At 34.2% G+C, this 26313-nt stretch overlaps 1 protein-coding gene across 12 annotated transcripts in view; it reads left to right on the top strand.

Annotated features, from left to right (window-relative positions):
- Ppip5k2 (diphosphoinositol pentakisphosphate kinase 2) overlaps positions 1 to 13188 on the top strand; it is a 66768-nt gene extending 53580 nt beyond the window's left edge. For 9 of the 12 annotated variants that reach the window (XM_042690684.1, XM_042690685.1, XM_042690683.1 and 6 more), the window contains 3 exons: positions 3106 to 3246; positions 5830 to 5955; positions 11594 to 13188. In XM_042690684.1, the coding sequence (XP_042546618.1) occupies positions 3106 to 3246; positions 5830 to 5955; positions 11594 to 11718 (392 nt within the window). In that variant the 3' untranslated portion in view covers positions 11719 to 13188. Of the gene's footprint in view, positions 1 to 3105; positions 3247 to 3700; positions 3751 to 4119; positions 4388 to 5829; positions 5956 to 11593 lie in introns of those variants that run through there. The other 3 variants (XR_006149089.1, XR_006149088.1, XM_042690690.1) reach the window with 3 other exon arrangements.
- Positions 13189 to 26313: the final 13125 nt, after the last annotated feature.

Raw genomic sequence — 26313 nt, 5'->3', positions numbered from 1 at the left:
TATTTCCAAACAACCACTTCCTCTGGCATACTGCTTTTTCTTAAAATGTGGAGGATTTCTAGGTAGGAAGAAGATTCAAATTAAAATCTAGAGAAACAATTGAGCTACATTCAGTTTTTGGAGCTAAATAGGAACATGTTTCTTGGCCATAATTTATAAGTTGAATTGCGGTTGTATTATAGCTTCCTAAATAAATAATGAGCTTGTGGTTTAAGAGGGAATATTTACAGATTTTTAAAAAATATTTAAGTTCCAAAGTATTGTTTTAATAAGTAATATTAAAATATTTTCACCTCTGGAGCTCTTTTTATTCTTATTTTTACTTTCAAACTTTTAATTAAAATTTTTTAAAAGCACAAACTTTTATGATATTTAAGGATTCAGCTGTTTGTGGTCATTTCTTCCTTTGGGGACTCCTTTAACAACACATCTAGATTACAGTGCATTAATACTGCTTGAAGGTGAAATAAGATCTCATCCTCAAGTAAAAGTTTAGCTTTAAAGCCTAACCTGCTTTCTTCTATTACAGCTATTTAAATGGTACTTAAAAAAAAAAAAAGTATCCAGCTATTTAAATGGTACTTAAAAAAAAAAAAAGTATCCGTAAGAACCTCTCAGAAGTAAAGCACAAGTCACAAGAAAAAAGTAAAATTTTAAGAAGAATATCAGTAGTGGACCATGTGCACTTATGTGTTTTAAAGCCAGTATTGCAGGTTTTATATGGGAGAACTGCATTTAACTGAGAATAAAAAAATAGTAATACATATGTTAGATGTGTATTACTTTTTTTTTTTTTTTTTTTTGTCGGTCGTGGGGCTTGAACTCTGGGCCTGGGCGTTGTCCCTCAGCTCTTCAGCTCAAGGCGAGCGCTCTACCACTTGAGCTACAGCGCCACTTCCTATATGTTAGATTAAAGTGAAAATAGAGTAATTTTATTGCTTTGATTTAGGCTTTTCTTTTTTAATGTTGCTTTTCGTACATTATACAACACAGTGCATATAAAACACATTCCTTTAAATTCTAGAAATACTTCTTTTTTAATGCAATTCTTTTTTTATTACAAAGTTCATGTGCAGAGGGGTTATAGTTAATAAGTAAGGTAGCTAGTACGTTTATTTTAAACAATGTTACACCCTTGTAGAAATATGTTTTTCAAGTTTTTTTGATGCTGTGGTTGTTGTCTATCTGTCCTATGAATTGTCATTTGAATCTTTCACTTACCTTTTTTTCCATATAACTTTCGTGTTATTTCCATGTTTAACATATATCATAGACTTACCCTTCCTTCATCTTTAGTTCAAGGAACATGCTGAGACAAGTGTCTTCTGGCAGTGCTTTCCCTTGTTTTCGGGGCCTGTGTGCAGAACACTACACCTCTATAGGTGCTGGTCTGTTTCCCCTGTGGAAATTCTAGGCTCCAGTGGTATGTTTTTATGGCTTCTAAACATGTCAGCAGAGTGGCTTTTTAAACTTCTCACTAAACTTTTCATTACACATTAAACTAATTTACACTAAAGGTAAATGGTGAAAAAAATGTAGTCCAAAGAAACTTTATTGTATTGTCATTTGACTTATAAAATCTAGCAGACAAATGAAAGACAATAATAATTACCAAAGATATGAACATCCTGGGGTAAGGAGAAAAACACGTGTCAAGTTTAATGTAATGCAAAGAAAGGATTTGAGCTTGTTTGCATGAATTTTATACTAAAAAAAATGTAATGTACAAGCCTAATTTCTTCAGTACTTAACTGAGATGTTTTAGCTGCTGTTATATTTTTAGGTTTTGTTGTTTTGAAGTATGTGAAATGTGTTGTCATGTTTCTGTTTGCATCTGAAAATTAAACATCACTTTTGTAAATTGTTTATATAGGAAAATTAGATTTCTTTTCATCAGTTTCCCTATCCTAGTTTAAAATTTCAGAAGTTATGGATGAATATTTCTCTCAAGATTTAGATAAATAAAATAATAATCCACTCTTAAATGAGCACATGCTCATTTTTACTAATTTTTACTTTTTAAATACTGTATTGGATTTTTATGTGAGAGTAAAAAATTTATTTCTTTGAAGGAGAATTAGTCTGAACTTTTGGGAAAATGGATGCAGAAAAACTTGATACTTTTAAGAGTATGTAAAAGCAATTTTTAAAAACATTCAGTTGAATAAGCTTTAAGTGAAAATTTTCTTAAAAGTGAATAACCTGTATCTTATTTTTGTAAATTAAACTGTGTTTAAGTGCCTTTGCTTCTTACTGATTAATACATATTAATATATGTTAATAACTATATTAATATATACATATTAATGCATATCTGCATGGTGGTTTCATGAATTTTTTATATTTCTGTGTCACTGTTAAGTATGGACATATTTCTATCTTGTATTGCTTACTTATTTGACCTAAGCACTCACCAAAGATTTCTAATAATAGAAATTATTGGTGTTAATTCAGTACAGGAAATTCATTCTTCATAAGTAATGGTTTACTTGACAAGAAATTACCTTTACCATTCTGGCATGAGGTACATACCATGACATTATCTTATTCACCTATTGAAAAGATTCAGCTTTGAAAGACAAAACTGAACCAGGCACGATGTCACACACCTGTAATCTCAGCTGCTCAGGAGGCAAAGTTTGAGGCATTTCTGGACTAGATACAAGTTCAAAGTCAGTCTAGGCAACTTAGGGAAGCATTGTCTCAAAAAAGTAAAAATTAAGGGCTGGGATGTGGCTCAGTGGTGGAACACTGCAAATAGAAGGCCTGGGTTCAATCTCCAGTTTTAAAAAAAATGTATTTTTCCTCTTTGGTTTTTCCCCTTTTAAGTCTTATTCTTAGGTTGTATCAATATAGCAGGAAATTGTGCTCATGATGTACTATGTGATTACATCTAAACTGAAATCTTTGTTACATCTTGTTTCAACTCCATATTGCAGAGCATCTGGTGTCATGACTTGAGACATCTGTGTGTTTGCATGTGTTAACTTGGAAATACCTAAATTTTCCACTTCTAAACAATGGTTCTCTTCCTTTTTAGTTATCAGTTTTAAAAATACTCAATTTTACTTTTCATTTTTGTTTTTGTTTTTTTTTCTCTTGTAGGCTTTGAATTGTATTCCATGGTGCCGTCTATTTGTCCTCTAGAAACTCTTCACAATGCTCTATCTTTAAAGCAGGTGGATGACTTTCTTGCTTTCATTGCTTCTCCATCAAGTGAAGCTCTAGACAAGACTCCTGAAATGTGTAGGAAGATTTACCTTCATATTTCATTGTTGGGCAGTAGATAATGTAAAAATATAAACTTAAGTAATACTTGGAGTGAGTAGAACTTTAGGAGGGAAAGGGTATAATGTACAATGTACTATTTTTCTTGATTTCTCCTCCAGTCACTTTCTTGTATAAAAGAAATATCTACAATCCAGCAACAGTATAATGTAGAGCCATAATCTTTTGTAGAAATATATTTGCTAGAAATCTTACATTCATATAATTTATTATCATCTTAAATAATTTCTAAAAAAAAAAACAAAAAAAATAATTTCTAACATAATTTAAAGAATAATCAGTCCACAGGATAGTTCCTGTGAACTCACACATACACGCTTGCCCCTCCTCTTACTACTTTGGGTAAGTAAGTAGGAAATAGCTCTTACTAAAAAATAACAACTTAGGACAGTAATTTTTTTATGTTTCTTAGAAATATTCTGAAGAATTTATTCATTTGTATGAACAGAAGGCATTGACTAAGTAAGTTTTACAAACTACTGTATCTTTACCTCCCTTTGGAAAAGTATAGTTAAGTTAGAACATAAGAATGATGAAGTACTGGAAAAAACACAGTAACTCAGATTTGCCAAAGCTTTTTTTTTTCATTTTTTTAAAAGAAAAATATCTTTTGTAACATTGAACATAAAGTAACACTATTTTGAGACCTGTCATTTTGGAAATTGCTTTGACTAACTTATTTTGTGTGGAAAGTCATTTTTTCTGTATAACATCTCTAAGCATGTTAGAATTTCCAGTTCAGTCAGCATTAATTTTAAGAAAGAATACTTTTCTTCAGTGATAAGACCTTGCTTTTCTAGCCATTAAACTTTGGGGATAACTGTTGGAAAGATTTTTTAATTTCAGATTTTTGCATGTGAAATGTATCTGATACCAAGCATCGATAATATTCCAAATAAAGTAACAGCTACAAAGTCAAAACCAGGAAAATGAAAGGAGTTCATCTCTTTTTATGTTACTTCTAAGGAAGTAGAATAAGCAATGCCGCTTCCTCAAAATCATCTAAATAAATTGTAGTTTACTCCTTTGCCTTATACTTGATAAGCCATTGCTTCCTTGGGATAAGGATTTCAAATTTTCAAGCTTGAAAGAGCTTCCAGTAAGTACATAAGTGTTTGGAGTAGATATCAATACTGTTTAATTTTGGAAGATTTACAGTGTATAACTTCAATGTAGTGGAATAATGCTGACTGTTCTGACAGAATTTTAATGGAATAGTTAGAAAAAGAATCTTTTAAAGTATATGCTGTAATAGTGTTACTTGATGACAGCTTCATTTTTGTAATGAATTCAGTTCATCAACGTGTATTAATAAGATATATTAATGGAGCAAAGACTATTAGATTCAACTTGCAGGTGTGCTAATTAACTCTTCTCTATAACTTGGGTCCAAATTATATCCCAAGTCTTTCTAGCTCTCTTAAAATTTCATTGTTAAGAAAACTATATGAAAAAGTTAGTTACTTTATGCAGCTCATAGAATTAGGTAAACTTTAACCAATAATGTAGATTTTTGGTCTACATGAAAGAACCTTTTGTTCCCAAAAATCTTTGGTATCCATCAGAAAGAGAAAAAGTTAAATGGTGAGAGCTTGAGTTTACTATGGCTCTTCATCCAGAGTATTTATGTGCATTGATCCATTGTTTTTTAATAATTTGAGGAAAGTTTACAGTTTAAATGAAAAAAAAAAGCATAGACATAATTGAGGACTATTAACTATTAACTACTTCATTGAGCCAGACACATTCAGATCTTCTAGATTATGAGGATGTTTTTTTTTTTTCATTCTTTTTGAATGAAGGAATTATCTGAATTTTATATGGTTTAGATTACCTATGAGTTGATATTTACTTAATATACTATAGTTACATTTTTTGCACTTAATAAGAGCAGAGACACTATGGCATGGTTTTAACTGAAAGAGCATTTTCTTTTTGCCCCACTCTGTTCTCTCCGTTTTGGCTAGAAAGCAGTACTATGGAGGGTATAAAACAACTTCCAAATTCCCTCCCTTTCATGATGATAAATCTCAGCTGGGTAAAACAGGAATGCAAGATGATTGCTTAACTATATATATTCTAGTTATAGTATACTCTCAGATTGATACAGTCATTACTCGAATCTTGATTGATTATTGAAACTCAGACTTAGAAGTTACAGACTGTTGTAGTAAGAATAAAACTATGCCATCAGCTCTCAGCCATCCCTTAAGTGACTCAGTTTGTATCATGCAAGGTAAAACTCAGTATGTTACTTTATTCTTGTTGGCATTCCTACTGGCAAAGTGTTTATAATATGAGCAAAATCTCTATTTTGATAAGACCATGAAAGAACTTTTTTTTATGAGGAAGATGATTTTACTGAATTTGCTCTGTAGACTTTACTATGTCTATTATCTACTACTACTATTTATGTCAATTATTATGCATCTTTTAGAGTCACTAAATTATGTCATGAAAACACTTTACAGTGTGAAGGTAGAATTGGCAAGAATTATTAACTTTTCATGTGTGATTTTTGTTCATTTGATCTTGTTCCAGCCTATACTGTCTCACGATCCAGTCCAGTCCAAAGAAGAAAAATATCTCTAAATACATATACACCTACAAAGATTCTACCAACACCATCAGCTACCTTAAAGACTACTAAAGCAAACCAGAAAGCAGGTTAGGAATGTGTGAGTTTGTGGATTCTGAATGGCAGTTGTTGTAGGAATGATAATACTTTTCTTTTTAAATGTAAAATCTGTTCTTAAGTAGGATCATTACATTTTCTAGTACTTTCTTGAATAATATTCTTCAACATTCAAAATCTATTATCATAGCCTATTTGTATATATTTTTATTTCTGTTATCTCTCCTTCCCTTCTAGTCTGGTACTTATTTCCTTTTCCATGGACTCATTTCTCTTAATAAAATGGCTTCAAACTCATACTTTTCTTAAATTAGTTTACAGATTTTCTTCAATTTTTACATTTTACATGTTTTTTTTCTTGTCTACATTCTCAATTTGACTACCAAATTAAATTATCTTTCATCAGTGTTTTTTTGACTTGTTGGCATATTTTACTGTTTCTCTTAGTACATCTTTAAAGGTACTACTTTATCTTAGTGCTTTTTCCAAGTCTCTAATTCTCTTGCTTCAAGATGAGACAGAAACAGTCTCATCTTGTTCATTATTTCTTTTCTTGAGTCTTTTTCTCAGAAATTCTTACAGCTCCATTGCTTTTGATGTTAACCTCATGGGAAATGTCATTTATTTCCCTTCTAATTTTTTTTTTTTCGGGGGGTAAGTCGTGGGGCTTGAACTCTGGGCCTGAGCGCTGTCCCTCTGCTCTTCAGCTCAAGGCTAGCACTCTACCACTTGAGTACAGTGCCACTTCCGGTTTTCTGGTGGTTTATTGAAGATAGGAGTTTCACGGACTTCCCTGCCCGGGCTGGCTTTGAACCACGATCCTCAGATCTCAGCCTCCTGAGTAGCTAGGATTACAGGCATGAGCCACCAGCGCCTGGCCTTTTTTTTTTTTTTTTTTTTTGTCTTTTTGTCATGGGCCTGAACTCTGTCTGGGCCTGGGTGCTCTCCCTCAGCTCTTCAGCTCAAAGCTAGCACTCAACCACTTGAGCCACAGTGCCACTTCCGGCTTTTTCTGCTTATGTGGTGCTAAAGAATCCAACCCAAGGCATCATGCATGCAAGGCAAACACTCTACCACTGAGCCACCTTCCCAGCCCTCTTCTAACATTTTTAAATAATCTTCTAGTAAGAATTGTATTTAGCTAGGCACCTGTAGCTCATGTCTATAATCCTAGCTACTCAGGTGACTGATAGCTGAAGACTGAAGTCCAAAGCCAGCCATGGCAGGAAAGTAACTCTTATCTCCAATTAACTAGCAAAAAAACAGTAGAGCTGTGGCTCAAGTGGTAGAGTGCTAGCCTCAAGCAAAAAAACTCAGGGGATAGAGCGCAGACCCTAGGACCACATAAACAATAAAACATAAAAAGAGATTGTACTTAGAAGCTACAGAACCCACATTAATATTTCAGCTCTGCTACTTAGTAGCTATATTACCTTGAATAATTTTCTTAAGCACATTAATCCAGTCTTGAAGTAATAAAAGTATGATAATGGTACCCCCTTCATAAAATTGTCAGAGATGAATATAATAACATAGAGTAATGTACTTGGCACATCTTATAAACACTCACTAAATATGAGCTGCCATTATTACTGTTTTATTATAACCAAACTCTTTACCTTTGCCCAAATAAATCCCTCTAGCCCTTGTGACATTTTTCCCCCTAAATTCTTAATCCTTTCCATCATTCTAGACCCAACTCATCCTCCACCATTTATGATATAATTATATGATTGTCAAAACAAGTGCATCAGTGATATTCTGTACTGCTCATTTGTTCTATCACACCCGAATATAGCTCCCACCAAATACCTGGGCTTTGAAATCAGTATTTTAAATACATTTGAACCTTGTGTATTCTAATCAGAAAATTAAGCTACAATGATAGGCAGACATCTTGGCACACACCAGTAATCCTAGCACTCAGGAGATTGATGCAGCTGTGTCTTGGTTCATGGACAGCCTGGACCACATAGCAGTACCTTGTCCTAAAATCAACAACAAAAACTAGTGTTTAAGGTACTAGTGTTTAAGGTAAGTATCTTAAATTTCATTCCATACACAAGACAACTGAAATTTATGTAGTTCCTTTTTTTGAGGAAGTTACTATATAAAAATTACCATTAAGATCATGACTTACACCAGTCCACAAAGCTAGTAGTCACTGAACCTAGCATTTGTATTATTTGTTCATTTATTTTGTCTTAGCATTGGTGAGCATCAAACCTACAGCTTCACAAAGGCTAGATAAACGCTACAGCCCAGTTCCCTAGGATTTGAATGAGTTAGGATTCATAATACATTGTTCTTTACATATTAAACACACAATAAACCCATCATTTCATGAGCATTTTAAAATAAGAATGTTAAAATGGTAGTATATGTGGTGTAAATGGCTTTTCAAATGCTTAGCTAATATGGTATTTCTGAGATGAACCCTACCTTACTTGATCGTGATGTGTCACATAAACATCAGAACAGCAAAAAAAAAAAAAAACCCCACAAAATTAGTGAGCCAATTCAGTTGGGAGGATTTTTGTATCTATATTTTTTAAAGATTTTATTCTGGGGGCTGGGAAGGTGGCTCAGTGGTAGAGGGCTTCCCTTACATGCATGAGGCCCTGGGTTCGATTCCTCAGCACCACATAATCAGAAAAAGCCAGAAGTGGCGCTATGACTCAAGTGGTAGAGCGCTAGCCTTGAGCTGAAGAGCTGAGGGACAGCACCCAGGCCCAGAGTTCAGGCCCCATGACTGGCAAAAAAAAAAAAAAAAGATTTTACTCTGTATTTTTCAAGTAATGGCTTTTTTGTGTGTGTTTTACTATCAGGTTAGTGCTGTTTTCATTATAAGATTTGAGAAGTATTCTTCCTTTTGGTTTTTATGAGATTTTTGTCAGTTATTTTATTTCTTTAAAAGTTTGATAGAAGAAATTTTCTGTTTCATTTTTATGTCAGACTTGTCAATTTTCATTTTTCAAGTAATTTACTCATTTTTTGTGGGAAACAGTACTAGGGTTTGAACTCTGGGCTTTGTACTTGATGGGCATTTATTTACTATTGGTTGAACCACAACTCCCATGCTTTTACTCTGATTATTCTTTAGAAAGGGCCTCACTTTTTACCCTGGCTGGACAGGATCAAAATCCTCCTATTTATGCTTTCCGCTGTAGCTGATAGCACAGGCGCGTGCCAGCACAAACAGCTTGGATGGTGGAAATGTCTCACGAACTTTTTTGTCTAAACTAGCCTGGAACTATAATCTTCCCAATTTCAACTTTTCTAGTGGCTGGGATTATAATAAGTGTGAGAGACAGCATCAGTTTTTATGAGTTTTTTTAAATGACTGTGTTAACCTCTCTTTAATACTAGGAAGTTTTTTTTATTAGTTTTATTAGAGATTTTTCAGTGTTATTGGCCTTTTCAAAGAGCCAACTTTATCACTTTTTTTTCTGTTGTATATGAAAATTATTTCTCTTTTATTTTTTTTCCACTTTGTGGTTATTTTTATCCAGTTTCTAGTTTCTTAGATCACTGATGGTTATTTCTTCTCTTGCTAAATAAAATTTAAAGCTCTAACTTTCCCTCTAAATACTTTTAAGTAACTTAAAAAGCAAAAAATTGTTATTTTGTATTTTTTATTATATAGTTAAATACATATAATAATATATAAATAAATGTAATTTCATTGATTTGTGAAGCACTTAGGGTTATAATGATTTAAAATCCAATTATTTGGGTGGGAGTTAGATATCTTTTTTTATCAATTTTTATTTAATTCCATTAAATTACAAACCCACTATATGATTTCAGTTGTTTAAATGTGAGACTTGTTTTATGACCTAACATTGGGATATCTTTCTATAAGTATGAAGTTGTATAAATTTGTCCACCTTTCCTGCATGCCATATATAACTCCCACACATAATCACTAAACTACAGCACTATGGCACTTGATTTAAATAATCATATTTATTTTAAAAATTTAGAGGAGAAAGAAAATCCTATAATTATCCACACATTGACTATTTTTTATGTTTTTTAATTCTGGTTTCCTTTGCCTTAAGGCCATTAGCATTTTTTAAAAAATAGAAACCACATATTATTACCAAAAAAAAAAGTCTCTTCTGAATTCTGGCAAGTTCATTCTATATCTAATTTTTATAGATTGAGAATTCTAAATAAAATGATAGTTTTTTGTTTATCTTCATTTTTCTGCACTTTTAAAGAATTTCTTCTGTTTTCTGGTTCCTATTGTTTCCAATGAGAACTTTTAGTCAATTTGAATTCTTTCCCAGGTATACAATGTTTTTTTTAGTTTTTCTGCTTGATTTCCGTGTTTGAGTTTCAACAATTTGTTTATGCTGAAGTCTTCCTTTGTTTCTTCTTGTAATAATTCTCATTACTTTTACCTGTCCTCCTTTTGTTGGTAAGCTCAGCCAATTTTCATTTTAGATATTTTATTCTACATTATTTAGTCTGTAGAAAATTTCTCATTTTTATTCATTGTAAGCATATTTTTCTACAGCATAAAGTTGCTGCTTTAAAAATGTTGCCTATTGATAGCTCATCTTGATCATTCTTTTAAAAAAAAATGTTTTTTCTGTCTTCTTTGATGTGTTCAATAATTTAGGACTATGTTCTGGGTATTAAGAATGGTGTGTTGTAGAGACTAGATTCTGTTCTTTCACTTCTAGTGCTCCAAAGAATATTTTGTTGTTGTTGTTGATTATTTTTAAAGCAAAGAGTTCACATTTTATCAACTTAGTTGCAAATCTATGTCAGTTGAAGTGACTGGCAACTCAAATTTCACTTTACTTTTTAAAGCCTTAGCCAAGCCATTTGGAGCTTAATCGGCTAACCCCAAACATTGATCAAGGTTCACATACAAAATTTTTGTCTCTGATTTTTCCTTCCTAGGCTCTCATTTTTCCAACAACTCCTCTCATGTTTTAAGTGCAACTGCACTTAGAATAATTATTGATATTGGTTCAGGTGTGGGAAAAATGAGTCTGAAGTCAAGAATGTTTCTTTTTTTTAACTTTCTAACCTAGTAATGAGTAATGATAGTAATGCGATAGAAGATACAGGAGAAAATTGATAGTCAATAGGGAAAATGTTTAATTTTATTCATTAAGTCTATGATTCTTACCAAATATCTTAAAAAAAAATACCAGCAGGCAACTGCTATCGTAAGTTAAGGTAAAAAGCTGTACAAGTATATATTTGAAAATGATATATGGAACAGGGTGCCAGTAGTTCACTCTTGTAATCCTAACTACTCAGGAGGCTGAGATCTGAGGATTGCAGTTCAAACCCAGCCCAACAAGGGTAGTCTGTGAGACTCTTATCTCCAATAAACTGCCAAAAAACTGGAAGTGGCTCTGTGGCTCAAGTGATAGAATGCTAGCCTTGAGCTGAAGAGCTGAGGGATAGCACCAAGGCCCAGAGTTCAAGCCCCATGACCGACAAAAAGGAAAAGATAAAAATGAATTACAAACAGCCTATTGTTATTTATTTTCTCTATTTTTTTCTAGATTCTAAAAGTAAAAAATGTTTTAGGATTCATTCGCTCTACAGTGGTAACAATTACTCTGTCCTTCAACAGTAAAATGATAGTGCAGACTCTGGATTCCCACATAAATCTAAGCAGTCATTTTTCTTTTTGTATAGCTGCCAGTGGACCTTCTGGTTCGGGTCTTCCTAATACTTCATCTCGAAAAAAGAGTGTAGCTATCAAACCAGAAGTGCCTGAATCCAAAAAAAGCACTGGGAAAAAAGAAATGAAGCAAAAATGAGAAGCAGAAACTGGAACCTCTTGTATTTAGAAAAAAGCACTTGTACAGTAAAAACAAATGTATAATAAATCTTGGCTGAAAACTGTCAAAGCAAATAATTTGTTTCCTGTATACATCTCTGTATTCATATAGAAACTCTTTATAGCCTAGAAGGTTCTTTGTTTATATTCATGACAGCAGTTCTGTCATGGTCTGAAAATGTTTATCATTCTGTGAGTAGTACCATTTGTGAGAGATCTCTATCGTTACTAATACAATACTTACTATGTATCTGGAATAAGGACATAAAAGCCTAGCTGGCCTTTACCAAAGCACAGCCTTATTCAGTAGCCTCTGCACACACTTGTATCTCCATAAGGTTATATCTTAGCTATAAAAGCTTTCAGCTTAGCAAAATTGATAGGTAATATTACGTACATATTGGAGACTTTACACAATTACGTTTCCAAAGAGATCTCATTGGCTATTTACAGTAGAAAAATGTTTTAATAGTTGTAGTGACATACATATATGCTGCAGTATTTAATAACTGGAATAATAGCATGGGTTAATTTTTAAATCCATGCTTTGACTTATTATTGCCAGTTATTGGAAAATAGTACATATACAGTTGGGAGGAATCTACCTTTATGCACATAAATTTGTATATTATTTTGTAGAAAATATTTTCTTTATGTATTTCCTTACCATAAAAGGTGCTTGACCATCTAGGAAATTTTGGCTTTAATATTGGCAAGAAAGGCATCTAATTTAGAGTTTCTTTGTAAGGAACTCAGCTCAAAAAATGGAAATTGTCCATTATGTTAGCAGGTATTATATAGAGCATCTTTTTTTTTTTTTTAACCCATTGTCATCTATGTGTCCATCAGTCAATCTCATTGAGAAAACAAAGATTGAACCTTGGAAATACACTTTTTAATAAGTGATTGGGTTTTGAAGGGAAATTGAAATTGTGTTATAATTTCATCCATGATGTGGAAAAACATGTGTCATCCTAATTATTGGTGCTTTCCCCTCAGTGCATAAAAATTGTGAACCATTTGAAATGACTTAAACTATAAATCAAATAGTGCAACCTTCTAAAACTGTCATTCATTGCAAGTTACATAGCTGAACTTGGTAAAATTTTACCTTCAGGCTTATATTGAGAGAAATCACTGGAACTTCTCTGTATGAATGAAATTTTAATTCTTCAAAGGGACCCTTTTAACCCTAAATAACCTATATTAGCTGTCTTAGGAATTAGCATATTATTTCTTAGTGTTAGTCACTTTGAAAGGCATCAGATACAAAAGTAAAAAAAATCTATACAATTAAATAAGTTCATATACTTCACATGAATGTAAATGTATTATATGGTGATTTGTCTTGTAAGCAATTGAATGTAAGTTGAGAATGTGGTTAATGTATTCATGGTGATAAGGAAACATTTTTTAAGTGGAATTCAATTAAAATATTTTCTTTCTAGTATCAGAGTGACATTTTTCTCTTTTTCTCTTCTTAGCTTTCCAAATAGAATGCAGAAACTTTTTAATATTGAATAATATTTAGATATTAAATAACAATGCTTACTGGCCATCAGTAGAGCAATTCACTGCTTCACAAACTGGAAAGTATAGCTGGACCTGCAGCTCCATCTTCAGCCCTCAGCGGGCCAAGGCTGGAGGATTATTAGTTTGTGACCTACCTAATTTGGGTAGTTTGGGCTACCTAATAAGATTCTTGCAAGCACATGTTCTAACCTACACAATAGAACTGTTGAGTTTAATGACTGCAGTGAAGTCATGCTTTCTACATAATAATGGAAAAAGTGACTTACGTTGTCCTTTTTAGTTTTTTTTTTATTTCTTTTGAGACTATATGGTTGGCAAAATCATTTTTCTTCAAAACGAAAACTATGTCAGGGCTAAAATTAAAGTTTATTATGTAGTGGAAGTTTGACTTAATTCCTCTTTTTCACTTGACTCTATTTCCAGTAGATGGTGAGTTTGGAGGGAGAGAATTAATAGTAAATTCTAGGGAATTCCAATAATAGCCCAATATTCTAACCATCGTAGAGTTAAAATGGCCAACCTGGGAAACTATCCAGCTACCCTATGATGTTATTCATAATTTACTCTTCATCCTTAATCCTCTATATAATGCAGTTAAGTTCGTGGCATTAAATTTTTAACCTTTTTCATGGTACACAATATTCTAGGTGAGCTGCTCATGACTCAAACCTATAATCCTAACCACTCAAGTAGCCAAGATCAGATTATCACAGATCAAAGGCAGCTTGGACAAAAAAGTCTATGTAAACTCCATCTGCAAAACAACAACAACAAAAACCCTAAAAACCCTGGGCTTAAGAAATGTCTCCAGTAGTAGAGTGCCAGCTGTTAGCAAACAAGCACAAGGGTCCAACTTAGCCCTAGGCTTCCCTCCCCCACAAAAAAAGAAAATTCTTATTTTCCATTGGATACTTTGCACCCTGTAGTTTGCAAGGTTAGATATTAAGATTATGACCTATACTTTAGTTTGGCTAACATTTGACTGACATTTGTAATTAGTTTTTAATTGGTTTTCTTTGTGGTTTAATTTTAAAATTGCTCTTATTTAACAAATTAGTATAATCCAGTTTTATCCACATGTGTATATGTCTATATACATATATATGTATATACACACATACACATATAGAGAGGTGTATGCTCTAGTTTTGTTTTTGTTTTTGGTGTTTGAACTCAGCCTGGGCACTGTCCTTCAGCTCAAGGCTAGCGCTCTACCACTTGAGACACAGCACCACTTCCGACTTTTTCTGCTTGTGTGGTGCTGAGGAATCGAACCCAGTGCCTCATGCAAGCAAGGCAAACACTTTATCACTCAACCACCTTCCCAGCTGCTATGCTCTGGTTTTATTACTTTTTAATTTCTTGGATACCTGCAACTGTATTTTTCATTGCAAGTAAAAAATGCTAATTGAAACTGCCTACACTAAGAAAATTTATTGTTTCACATTTCTAAAGGTCTAACAGGGCTGGCTTCAGCCACAATTCTATCAACCACAATGTCATCAAGGACTCTCTTCCTCTGGCTTAGCATAAACTATCCCACAGTTGTGCCCCATCACAGCCCTGATACAGAAGTCAGTAAGAATCAAAGCTGCTTATTTCATTGTTAAATGACCACTTCGGCCAAGCTGATGATGATTCTTCTCCAAGCATAAAAGAGTAACTGGTTCACTTCAGTATGATTTAACCAAACAACTTCAATGGTCATCTGTCCACCCAAAGATGAGGTCAGTTCTCCCAAAGGCTCAGCACCATTGGCTTTTTGAATCAGATCTTCATCATGGAAGGCTGGTTGGTCTATACATTGCAAATTATTCATCACTATCGGCCTGAACTATGAAGACACTTAAGGCAAATGAGCCAAAATTAACAAATTTTTATTCACTTTATAGTAATGTCTTAAGCAAAAGACCAAGCTGGGCACTGGTGGTTCACATTTGTAATCCTAGCTACTCAGGAAGCTGTTCAAGCCAGCCTTCACAGGAAAGTCCATGAGACTCCTTATCTCCAAAAAATAAAAGTGGAGCTGTGGCTCAAGTGGTAGAGTGCTAGCCTTAAGCTCAGAGTGCCTAAGTCCAAGCCCAGGACCATAAATAAATAAATATATATATATAAATAATAGGACCAGAAAGGAAAGAAGTGCAGGCTTCTATCCTATTTTTACCCTGTGAACAAGCATGAAGCACAGATCAACTAAATTGTTTTCAGAACAGGCAGAGGAAAATAATCTGTTGCTCAAGAGCAATGAACAAAAGTTTCTACTATTTTATGGCCCTGGTAGAAGGAGTAGAGGGAGAAAACAACAACAAAACCACCAGTCCAAGTGGAAAATAAGCTTCAGTCGAAGCCCCCTGATAGGAGAGCTCAAAGGTAAGATTACAGTAAGGTGTCAAGAAGTCCTGACACCTTGACTACTCTGTCCAGAGGTTGCTGTGCATTGACTGTTTTCTAAATCTAACCATTGCCCCTTGACACCTTTCAAAGCAAAGCCCATAATTGAGCCTAAACAGTCATACAGGATTTGGGGCTAGAGATGTCTTTTTATCTTAGCCTCTACACGAAATGCCAATAGCATCCCCAGATGATATTGATCAAAAGTATCTCTAGTTGTTATCAAATGTCTCCTTAAGGGCAGAATTGCCCCAAAAATCATTGCTCTAAATCCTATGATCAAGCAGGAAAAAAAAAGTGATATATGACTAAAATCAGTATTCTAATAACAAGGAAGAATATAAGACAATGGGTATCAGCAATATGTACCATCTACTACATTTGATCCATGTTTACTATTGTTTGCTTATTCACTACTGGATTGCTTCTTAATTATAATTTTGAGTGACATTTCATTTGAGTGTTATTTGTAGAAAATCCTTTCTGTGGGTAATAATCAATTAGTATATTGCTTTTCTTCTATACACTTAGTTTATTGTATTATTCACTATATACTTTCAGTTTATTTGCTTAGTTCTTGTGTTTACCTTTTTATCCACAAGTATTTTTATGCCTTTAGTACTTGTTTAGATTTAAAGCACCGAATTTTGAGATGACTAAATTATTTTATTTTATTTCCCTTTGTTTCTTGTTAATTAGTTCTGTATTTCTCATAATAGGGCCTCATTTCTGGGATGCTTTAGTTCTTCCTTTTCCTTTCTCTTCTGACCTCTATGTTGAACTTTTTGTGATCATTTTTTTTTAATAACAGACATACATACTGTTTTTAACATGGTCAAAGATACATGACTAAGCCCAATTTTGTATTTTTTTTTTAAAATCTAGCTCAACAGTACGTTCATGCAGTTTCTTACAGAATATTGCATAGATCAATAGAAAATATATTTGGGCATAAAAATAAACAAATTAAGAGTATCTCTAAGCAGCACTTATTTCTGCGAGACAGTACCTTGTACTGATTGAATAATCAGAATAAAATCTTAGCAGATGAACAGAATAGCTCAATAGCTTTGTATATATGACCATATAAGATGATACTAAGCAAAATGAACTCCAAGACATGGACACAAGAGGTTTTTCTTTGTTGTTGTTGTTTTTAATGGACTGATTTTTTTATTCTTTAGTATGTTCTTCTCCCTATGGTATATTCTCTGTTGTTACTGTACTTGATTTTGGTACCGTGGTGTTGTATAGACATTTATTTGAATTGGGGAAGGGTAGGGGAACAACAAAATGGTGAGACAAAGGGCAAGGGGGGAACCAATGCAATAGCGATCTACACAAGACAGTAGTTGGAAACAATCTGTACAACCTGGGGGTGGGGTTGGGAGTGAAAATAGGAGAAAATTGAGGGAAAGGGCAACAGATTTGACAAAAAATGTACTTATTACCTTACTTACGTAACTGAAAACCCTCTGTACATCATCTTGACAATTAAAAAACACATGTTCTTAATAGACTGTCACTAACAGAATGACCTAGTACTTTTACTTCAGTGTGAATGATTTAGAAGCTAAAGCTTTCAACCACAAAAATGATTTTATTTTTATTTAGATGTTTTTAGCAAAAGGCAGAAAACGTATTTCAAAGTACAATCAGCATTCTATAGAATTACAGTATCATCTGTGAAAGCTTTATTTCTCACAGCACTGAGCTCTTCTGTGTTGCCTAATGCAGGAAAGCAAGGAAACAGTGGTACTATCCACTCCCACACAAGCTCTTCCCTGGCACAGCTTCAGGAGTACAGTTAGACAACACCCATCAAAATACCACACAGCACAACAAAACTGACTGCATTTTATTTTGACTTTTTTCCATGGTATTTCGAATCCCCCATATTTGTATGAACTTTGTTTTCTTGTACTCTTTGAAATAGCACAGCATATTTGATTATATTGTTTTGCACCGTCAGTGGGTTCATTTTTTTTTTTTCTGTTCAGTGATTTTTATCTCCTGTTCTCCTTTTCTTGGAGTGTTTTGCTATGAACATTGCAAGTCTGTTTTCAACTTATTACATTAAATAATGTAAGTTCTTTGTGGCTTATTTGCTTAGCAATGCACACAGTGGGAAAGAGTATTTGGAGGTAAACAGTCTTCTTTGGGTTACATCAAAGCTCCTAATGACAGGACTGTGGGTCTAGGAGCTATTTTAATCTTTTATTCTCTCCTGAGACAACATAGTAACAAGGCAGGATTACTCACTCACCTTTGGGAGTCACTTTGGCCTTTGCCATAACTACAGATGTTTCTGTGAATATGTCATTTACCACACAATAGTGTTTTGTCAACAACCTGCCACATACATGATAGTGGTCCTGTGATTACAATGGAACTGAAAAATTCCTGCTGTCTGGTGATAGCTCATGGCATCCCTCGTGTTTATGACAGTCTTTGTATAAATCCAAACCTGTTAGCCTGACAATCATATCAAATTATAGCATGTGCAATTGTGAACATGAATTTTTTTCTGCAAAATAGTAAACTATAGTGCCCCAGCACTATCATTATATGACTCATGTTTGTGACCTCTTGAGATTTCATTACAAGACCACATTAAGTGATTGACCTACACCATTCAAGTTTGAGGAATTACACCCTACCCAGGTATTCCTGTTAAGTGGCAAATGACTCTTTTCCTTTAAAGCTTGCTTCCCCTGTAACAGATAGTGTCTCAGAAAACCTCTCTTATTATCACTCATCCCAGTTCTGTTGTTTTAGAAAGAATTAATTTTTCCCCAACTGGAGACTACCCTATCTGTTGTGGAGACTATTGATCTAATCACCAAATGAAATCCAGAGATGTAGGTATCTTCCCTGGTGTTTTCCTGTTTGACCTTTACTAGATTTGGCAGCTCTGACTCACTGTGATCAAGTCCATAATGTCTTCTAGTTTTGTTGAAGATGGTTTATGTTTACATTTCATATTTAGAGATAATGTTTGCTGAGAAACTATTTCTCCATTTTAAAACTGGACATTGCCTTTTTTTTCTTTGTTACTATCCTCTGACAAGAAGAAAGAAAAGAAGGAAGAACAAAAGATGCTCAGACCTTACTAGACTGCTGGTCACGGTTAATATTTTTTTTAACAGCATTAATGGTTGTCCTGCCTACAGTATATTGTTGTCAAAATCAAGTAACAATGACATTTGCTAAACTAATGTCAGCCAGGCCTTCACTTTCAGTGACATTTCAGCATTTTTACAGCCAAGGATGTTCTAGATAGCTCCTTAAACCCTTTTCTGAATGCTTATGTTGCCAAGGGAACAGCCAGTTACCTATCAATCCTCCATTCCCCCATCCTCCCAAAAGATCAAGGTTATTCTTGCATCTTCCCTTCTTAAGAGAATCTTTATGAAATAATTTAGTCCTCAAATTACTTTACACACACACACACACACACACACACACACACACATTTTTAACAAAGTGGAGTCAGGGGCATGCTCCACTCACCCATCTCATATTGTAAGTTTTGAATGACATCATTGTGTAATCTTGTGGGATAATGGATATACAGGTTAAATGTCAATTTAAAGCACTTATAAAAAGAAAACTTGAGGCTAGCGGACAAAGAAATACTTTGTCATATATGCATGATGTTTCAAACATGATTAATATGTGCAAGGATTATATTTTTTAAAGAAAATAATGAATATACTTTCTGAAAGTTTTTCTGCTTTTAAAAGTCAATTTTCTTTAGCTTGTCAGTGCTGAGTAGAAAGCTCAGAGATATATGTGGGGGATGGATGGATGATGGATGGAAAAATGACAAAGGAGAGAGAAAGAGGGAAGAAATCCTTGCTGATTTAAGAAAAGGAACAGTAGCCAAATAACTAGGCCCGCCTCTCACTCTACATGCAATTTCTACTTACTTTTTTTTATAGCCCCTGCCATGGTAAAATTTGTGACAATAAAATTAATGCAGACGTCTCAAGTGTTACCACGCCTGCAATTTTGTGTAACTGATTCCTCACTGGCCATCAAGAAGCTGCCATATTTGTCTCCCTCAGTGGGATAGATGGAAAATCCCCAAAGTTAGAATGAATGACACAGTAGTGCTGCCATTAGAAAAGCACAGAGCCAGTGTCACCAGGGGGGACTGCAATTACCTTTAAAAATGAAAAAGATAAGTTTCAAAACTCAAACAAAGCCTACAGTAATTTCAGAAGTTCTATAAAACATGGTAACTGTCCAGCTAGTCATCACGACGGATACTATCATGTGTTTGTGCCATAAGCTTGACAAGAAAATAAAGCACTGAGTAGACATTTTTTTATTTCTAAAAAAATAAATAAATAAATCTTTAAGAAGTTGTATGAAGGAGTTTCAATTCAACATGTCAATTTGTGAGTACAGTGAATCTGATGGATGACATTCCTTTCATCATTTTCCTCATCACTCCCAACCCATCCTTTCCATCCATTTTCCTAGATACATTTTCACATATCGACATTGAATATGATGACGTCATTCTCCCACCTTTCTTCTCTTCATTGTCTATCCCCCTCCCCTGACACCCCAAGTCCCAGCTTCCTACTATTCATTTTGTTAGACTGTAAAGTTCATTGTTTGAAGGAATTATACTACTGAATATTTCTCCTGCATATACCATACTTTACTTCATATATTTGTTCATATATAAAATGGACACTTCAATTTCTCTCAATGAATTCTATGCATGTAAAAATACTCGTGTTGAACTGCTCTGTTATGGTTTTCTCTATATTTTTCAAAGTCCCTCCAGAAACAAGCACAGTGGTCTGTTATAATTGAATGAGGAACTGGGAAAAGGAGACCTGGGTTTCTAGCTCAGCTCTACAACTAAATATCTTAGAACTTCGAATTCTCTATATTTTGATGGACTTAGTTTCCTTTCCTGTAATCCATGGGTTGTCTGATGGACTATTATTTCAACAATCTTATGACTTGCTTTTTCTTTCCCTTCTTTGTCAGAATGCTAGGGCCTTTTTCATTCTTGTTATCACTAGCTCCCTCCTTCATCACAGTCAACAAATGACTTTTGAACAATTTTGCTAAGCGAAATGAACCCCAAGGTATGTATTATGTGATTTTTTTTTGTTTCTTCTGTATGTCCTTCCCCCTATGCTATATCCCCTGTTGTCACTGTACTTGATTTGAGTACCCTGCACCTTGTAAATACATTTGTGTAATTTGGGGAGGGGAAGGGAAATAACAAAACACTGAAACAAGAACACAGGATGACCATTGCAACAATGATTACCCACAAGACACTATATTGCAATGAACTTTACAACTTTGGGAGGGGAAGGAGCGAAGAAGGCAGGGGAGGGAAGGGATAGTGGGAGAACAACAAAGGAGGGGGCAACAATGCTCAACCAGAAATGTACTCATTCCCTACTTATATAACTGTAACCCCTCTGTACAGCATCGTTACAATAAAATAAAATTTAAAATAGAGAGTATAACTAATCATAGTAACTAATCCTCCTGATTCCTATTACTATTCCCTCTTGCTCCCTAGTGCTCTTCAGAGAAATTTGCTTGGTTAACTTAATACAATTAATGCCTTAGTATTTATAATGATAATGTTGACAATTATCTGCATGATATAACCTATTTACGTAATAGCTTCTCACTATTACCTAGAATTCATTTAATTCTGGTTATTGGTTGATATTGTGAGTTTTCATATTGGCCTAAATAAAATGAAATATAGTTATGGAAATGTTCCTGCCACAAGGAAAAGGGTTATACAGAGCAAGGACCCCTATTTGGAAGCTATGTCCTAGACTATAAAAGTAGTGGCTATAAGGGAAATCTCTGAGTTTCAGAATAACCTGTGTTTCAACCTGTCCTGGTTATTAAACTGATATACATAAAATTAATCTGGCAAATGAGCCTGTGGATTCTGATCTATCTTAAACAGTTGTGATGCTGTGGTTCTAAAGCAAAGAATAGTCCTTCCTTGATACTTTGAGTCCTCTGTACTCTGGCCAATGCTGTAGCCACAAATAACAATATTATGCCTTGCTATAATGAGATATTCATCTTAATGTTTGGTTATAAATCAATTTAACTATATATATTTATGTATTTGTATATAGTCATGTATATATACACACATATATCTGTATCTCTTTTATATATATATTACACACACACACACATACACACACACACACACATATACATACATACCTGTAGTTACCATAGGGTTTAGATGTCCTCATATTACTTGGTTAGGATGGAGGCTACTAACTCAGCAGAAAAGTCAGTTGCCAACTATGTTGTAGCAATTAGGAGGTATTTACCTATTTTAAAAAGTATCACCTACTTTCTCTATATAAAGTTGGATAGTTCAACATTGGAGATCCCTACTCACCATCAATAAAAATAGAAAACTCAGTGAACTCCTTGGAAAGCACAGAGGTGGCCCCTTTTAAAATGCAAATGCACTTGGGAGGCATACTTTCTAATCTAGTTATTAACCCATAATTAGATGCCTGTATCCTAGTAACATGAGAACAGGCCTTCCTTCACTAAACGTGTGCTGAGTGCCTAGCGTAAGCCAGTTGATGTGCTAAGCCCTGAGGATAGAAAAAGCTGTCTTTTTTCCATTTGTGTAGAAATTTCCAAATTAGTCAAGTGCTCAGAAGTAATCTTCAAATCTGATAAAATGACCTAATCAATTCCAAGCACTTAGAAATTCTAGATACTTATTTTGGAAAAAGATTTATAATATCTTAAAAGCAACTTTGAAAAAGATAATAAAATCTGACAACAATCAGTGGCTTAATCAAGTTTGAGATCTTTCTTTTTGAAGGACATGAGGCTCGCTAAACACCAAAGTCTAGGGATGTTGGGCATGGGGGTGGCAATCCGAATTGTGGCCACAGGAAGAGATGGGTTATATGCATGACAGGTTGCTGAAACTGGACTCCACTCATAAAGGGTGACACAAAAAAAGGAACTGCACTGTCCATGAACCAGAAGTGTAAGATATCATATCTTCTTATAAAGGCCTATAGAGACTCACAATAGAAGACAAATGTCAAAACATTCCATGGGAAAACTCTGCAACCCGAGCTACCCATATGACTCCACCATAGGAAACAACACTGCAGAAAAACGTAAAACAAAGACACTCTGTAATTCCCAAGATATGTTCTACAATGCAGAAAGAAAAAATTGTCACCTTTTAACCCTTTTTATTTTCATCTAGTAAAACTCGATTTTCCTATGATTTCCTTGAGCAATTTTCCTGAGTAATCACTATATCATTATCTTTTCTAAGTTTCTTATTCCATGTGGGATGACATCTCCCATGTTATAAAGTATTTATCATCTTTAAAACTATCATCTTGCAATTTTGGCATTTTATTTTAAAAGTTGTTATAGTTTTTTTTTGCCAGGTGCTGGTGGCTCATGCCTGTAAACCTAGCTACTTGGGAGGCTGATCTGAAAATCATTGTTTGAAGCCAGCCCAGGCAGGGAAGTCTGCAAGATTCTTACCTCCAGTTAATCAGGAAAAAACTGGAAATAGAGCTGCAGCTCTAGTTGTAGAGTGCTAACCTTGAGCACAAAAAGAAGAAAAGAGAGAATAAAAGAAAGAAAGAAAAAAAAGCTCAGGGACAGTGACCAGGCCCAGACAACCCCCCCCCCCTGCACATGTGTGCATACACACACACACACACACACACACACACACACACACACACAGAGTTATCACTTTATTAAAGTAATATAGGAATATAAAGTCCAATGCTACTAAAAATATACCCAAACTTTTCAAATTCAGAATCCTTTCTTCTTATTTTTGAAATACACAATACTTTTACCTTCCTGTGCAACCAAACAACAGATCTTATTTTTCCTAACTGTAAATTAGTGCCACTCAGCTAATCTTTGGAAGTCAAAGAATGATAAATACTTGAAAAATCTGTGCTTACCTTGATTCGACCATTGCACATGCATATGGATACATCTATGTCCCATATATATGTATATATGTATATATATATATGTAATTTCATACCAGTTGAAAACACAATGAAGGGTTCACAAGATTCCTTTTTTTTAAAGGTAGATAGGGAACATTTATAGTTTTTAAAAGGGCAAAAGAAATACAAAATGCAATAAGCCATTTGACCAATTCAGTAGAGGTGGCAGTCTTCATGCCCTGTATGAGTAGAGAGGAAAATTAAGTAACACTTTAAATCTAAGCAATGCAGCTTGCACAACACCGTGCTCCTTTAGGTAAGAGAGTGTTTTATATAGCAGTCAAAAGCAGTGCTTACTGAGTCTTATTGATGTTGAAGGCTATAATCTAGTGTTTACTCAAGCCAAGTTTCCCAATATTAACTTTGAGCAAGCTGAAAATATGGCCATAAAATAATATGAAATAGCAGTTTCAAAATTTTGGTCATATATAGTATACTTTTTTCGAAAATGAGAAAGACCTCCTCGTCTTTTAATCTTGAGAAGGTTTAGGATAAGTCTGTGGAATATTTAAGAGAATCAAAGCAAAAGTAACAGTATTTTTTGAGCTAAGGGATCACTACATTTTTGTGTTTTGTGTAACTAATATTTAAGAAAATTTGGCCAATGGAGTTAATGTGTCAGGTTCGGCACCTGAAAGTTGAACAGGGCTTTTTTTTTTTGCACATAATTAGCGTTTAGCAGTTGTTATTATAATAAAAATGAGCTCTATCACTAGCAGCCTTTTTGTAATCCACATACAAAGTTATTACACCTTTCTGGAGTCTTGCCAGCTATTAGATAATGATGTTAACTACATGAATAGGAATACAATTTCCTTGCTTCATTGTTCTAGTGTATTACTGAAAAGCTGTATACCACAGCTACACAGAATCCTAGCTTTTCTGTTTCTGTTTTCAGTGTGCAGAGACTAATATATGCAAAAAATCATTTGGCTAGAAACCTATTCAACTTCAGATTCCTGCCTCATTCTTCTGAATCTGAAGATAAGACAGGTTTGTGACTACAAATCTGATCTCAAATAATATTGTCATTAAAACGTATACTAGAAATCATAGATTGGTATAGTCATTAGACTATCAGAATACTTTATTGTATTTTCCAAACTTTGCACATTTTACCTGAAATAAAATGTACAGTGAAAATCCTAAGCATTTATATTATCAACATCAAAACATCTGAAGTTCTAGTCAAATGACTCAATCACACATCTTTCATTTGTGTGGAGACATACTCTTTTTAGTTTCCTTTTTCTTTCTTTTTTTTTAGTTTTATCATACATTATTTTACTGAGTTCTACAAGAACCCTGGAAAGTTACCAAAGCATGAGGTATTTATTATGCTTACTGGACAGATAAGGAAGTTGGCTCCTGCAGAATTTGCCAGAGGAAATGCTGTGAGTTAGTGAGAAAGCTAGAAATAGAATTAGGTGCTCCAACTCCTGGGCACTTCTGCTTCACAGAATGCTTTTCTCTCACTCCTAGTACTGGGGTTTTGAATTCAGGGCTTTACACTTGTTAAGCAAGTACTCTACCTCTGAGCCATGCCCTATTTGGTATTATTTCTGAGAGTCTGGTGTTTTTGCCTATTCCAGACTGTTCCTAGTCTTCCTTATGATTCCTGGGTACCTTGGAATACAGGCACCAAGTCCTTATGCATTGGATGTACAAATAGTACTTGTTCTGCTCTGTGTCGCTGATAGGAGGAGTAAGCAAGAGAATGGATATAAAGTTCTAAAACTTATTATAATTTTAACATTTATTATTATTATTATCTTTAAGTAGTTGTACAAAGAAGTTCCCATTCTACAAACCAGTATATGAATACAAGGTGTCTGACAACATTGCCACCCATCACTCCTAACCCATCCCTCTCTCACTTTTTTTTCCCTAAAAACTATTATAAATTTAAAACGTATAATACAGTCGTCCAACTTGCAATTCATATATTAAACACCAGATGGCAGTTTGGCTAACAAAGATAGTTCAAGGAGTCAGGTTATCAACAAGCATGAATATCTGAAAAGCAGGACAACTAAATTCGAGAGGATTTCTGTGAAAATAAATGAATGTACAACCTCTATACGAATAATTTTATAATAGATCACAGAAATAATGGTAAACAAAAGGCTTAAAGAAGACATTTGGTTGTACTAGTTGCTTTCTGCCACTGGCCCTTCAAATTATAGGTCAATAATTTACTGATTAAACATCTAAGGATGAACTATTTATCTTTTATAAGACTCAAATTTTCTAACCTGAAATGTACTGTCTGCATTTACTAACAACAGAAAAGTTTTTGTTTGTTTGTTTTGTTTTGCAGTTCTGGTAATCAAACTCAGAACCTTGTGTATGCTAGGCAAGCACTCTAACACTGAGCCACATCCCAGGCCTGAGCTGAGTTCCTATTACATATCAGGCGTTTGACCTAGAAGCCAAAGATACAGGACGTTAAAAGAACAAGTATCACATGCTGTTTACCACGTGTAGAATTTGGGAGTGTGGAGGGAAAATAGGTGGCAACAGAACAAGAGAAAAGGAAGAGAGGATCGGAACAGAGGGGATGAATATGATCACAGTACGTTTTATGCATGCATGGAAACATCATTATA

This window comes from Dipodomys spectabilis, unplaced genomic scaffold (assembly GCF_019054845.1).
Source record: "Dipodomys spectabilis isolate Male_0828 unplaced genomic scaffold, ASM1905484v1 ptg000140l, whole genome shotgun sequence".
Classification (NCBI taxonomy): domain Eukaryota; kingdom Metazoa; phylum Chordata; class Mammalia; order Rodentia; family Heteromyidae; genus Dipodomys; species Dipodomys spectabilis.
Note: the sequence above shows the minus strand (reverse complement) of the source record. Positions and strands in the feature narration are given on the sequence as shown.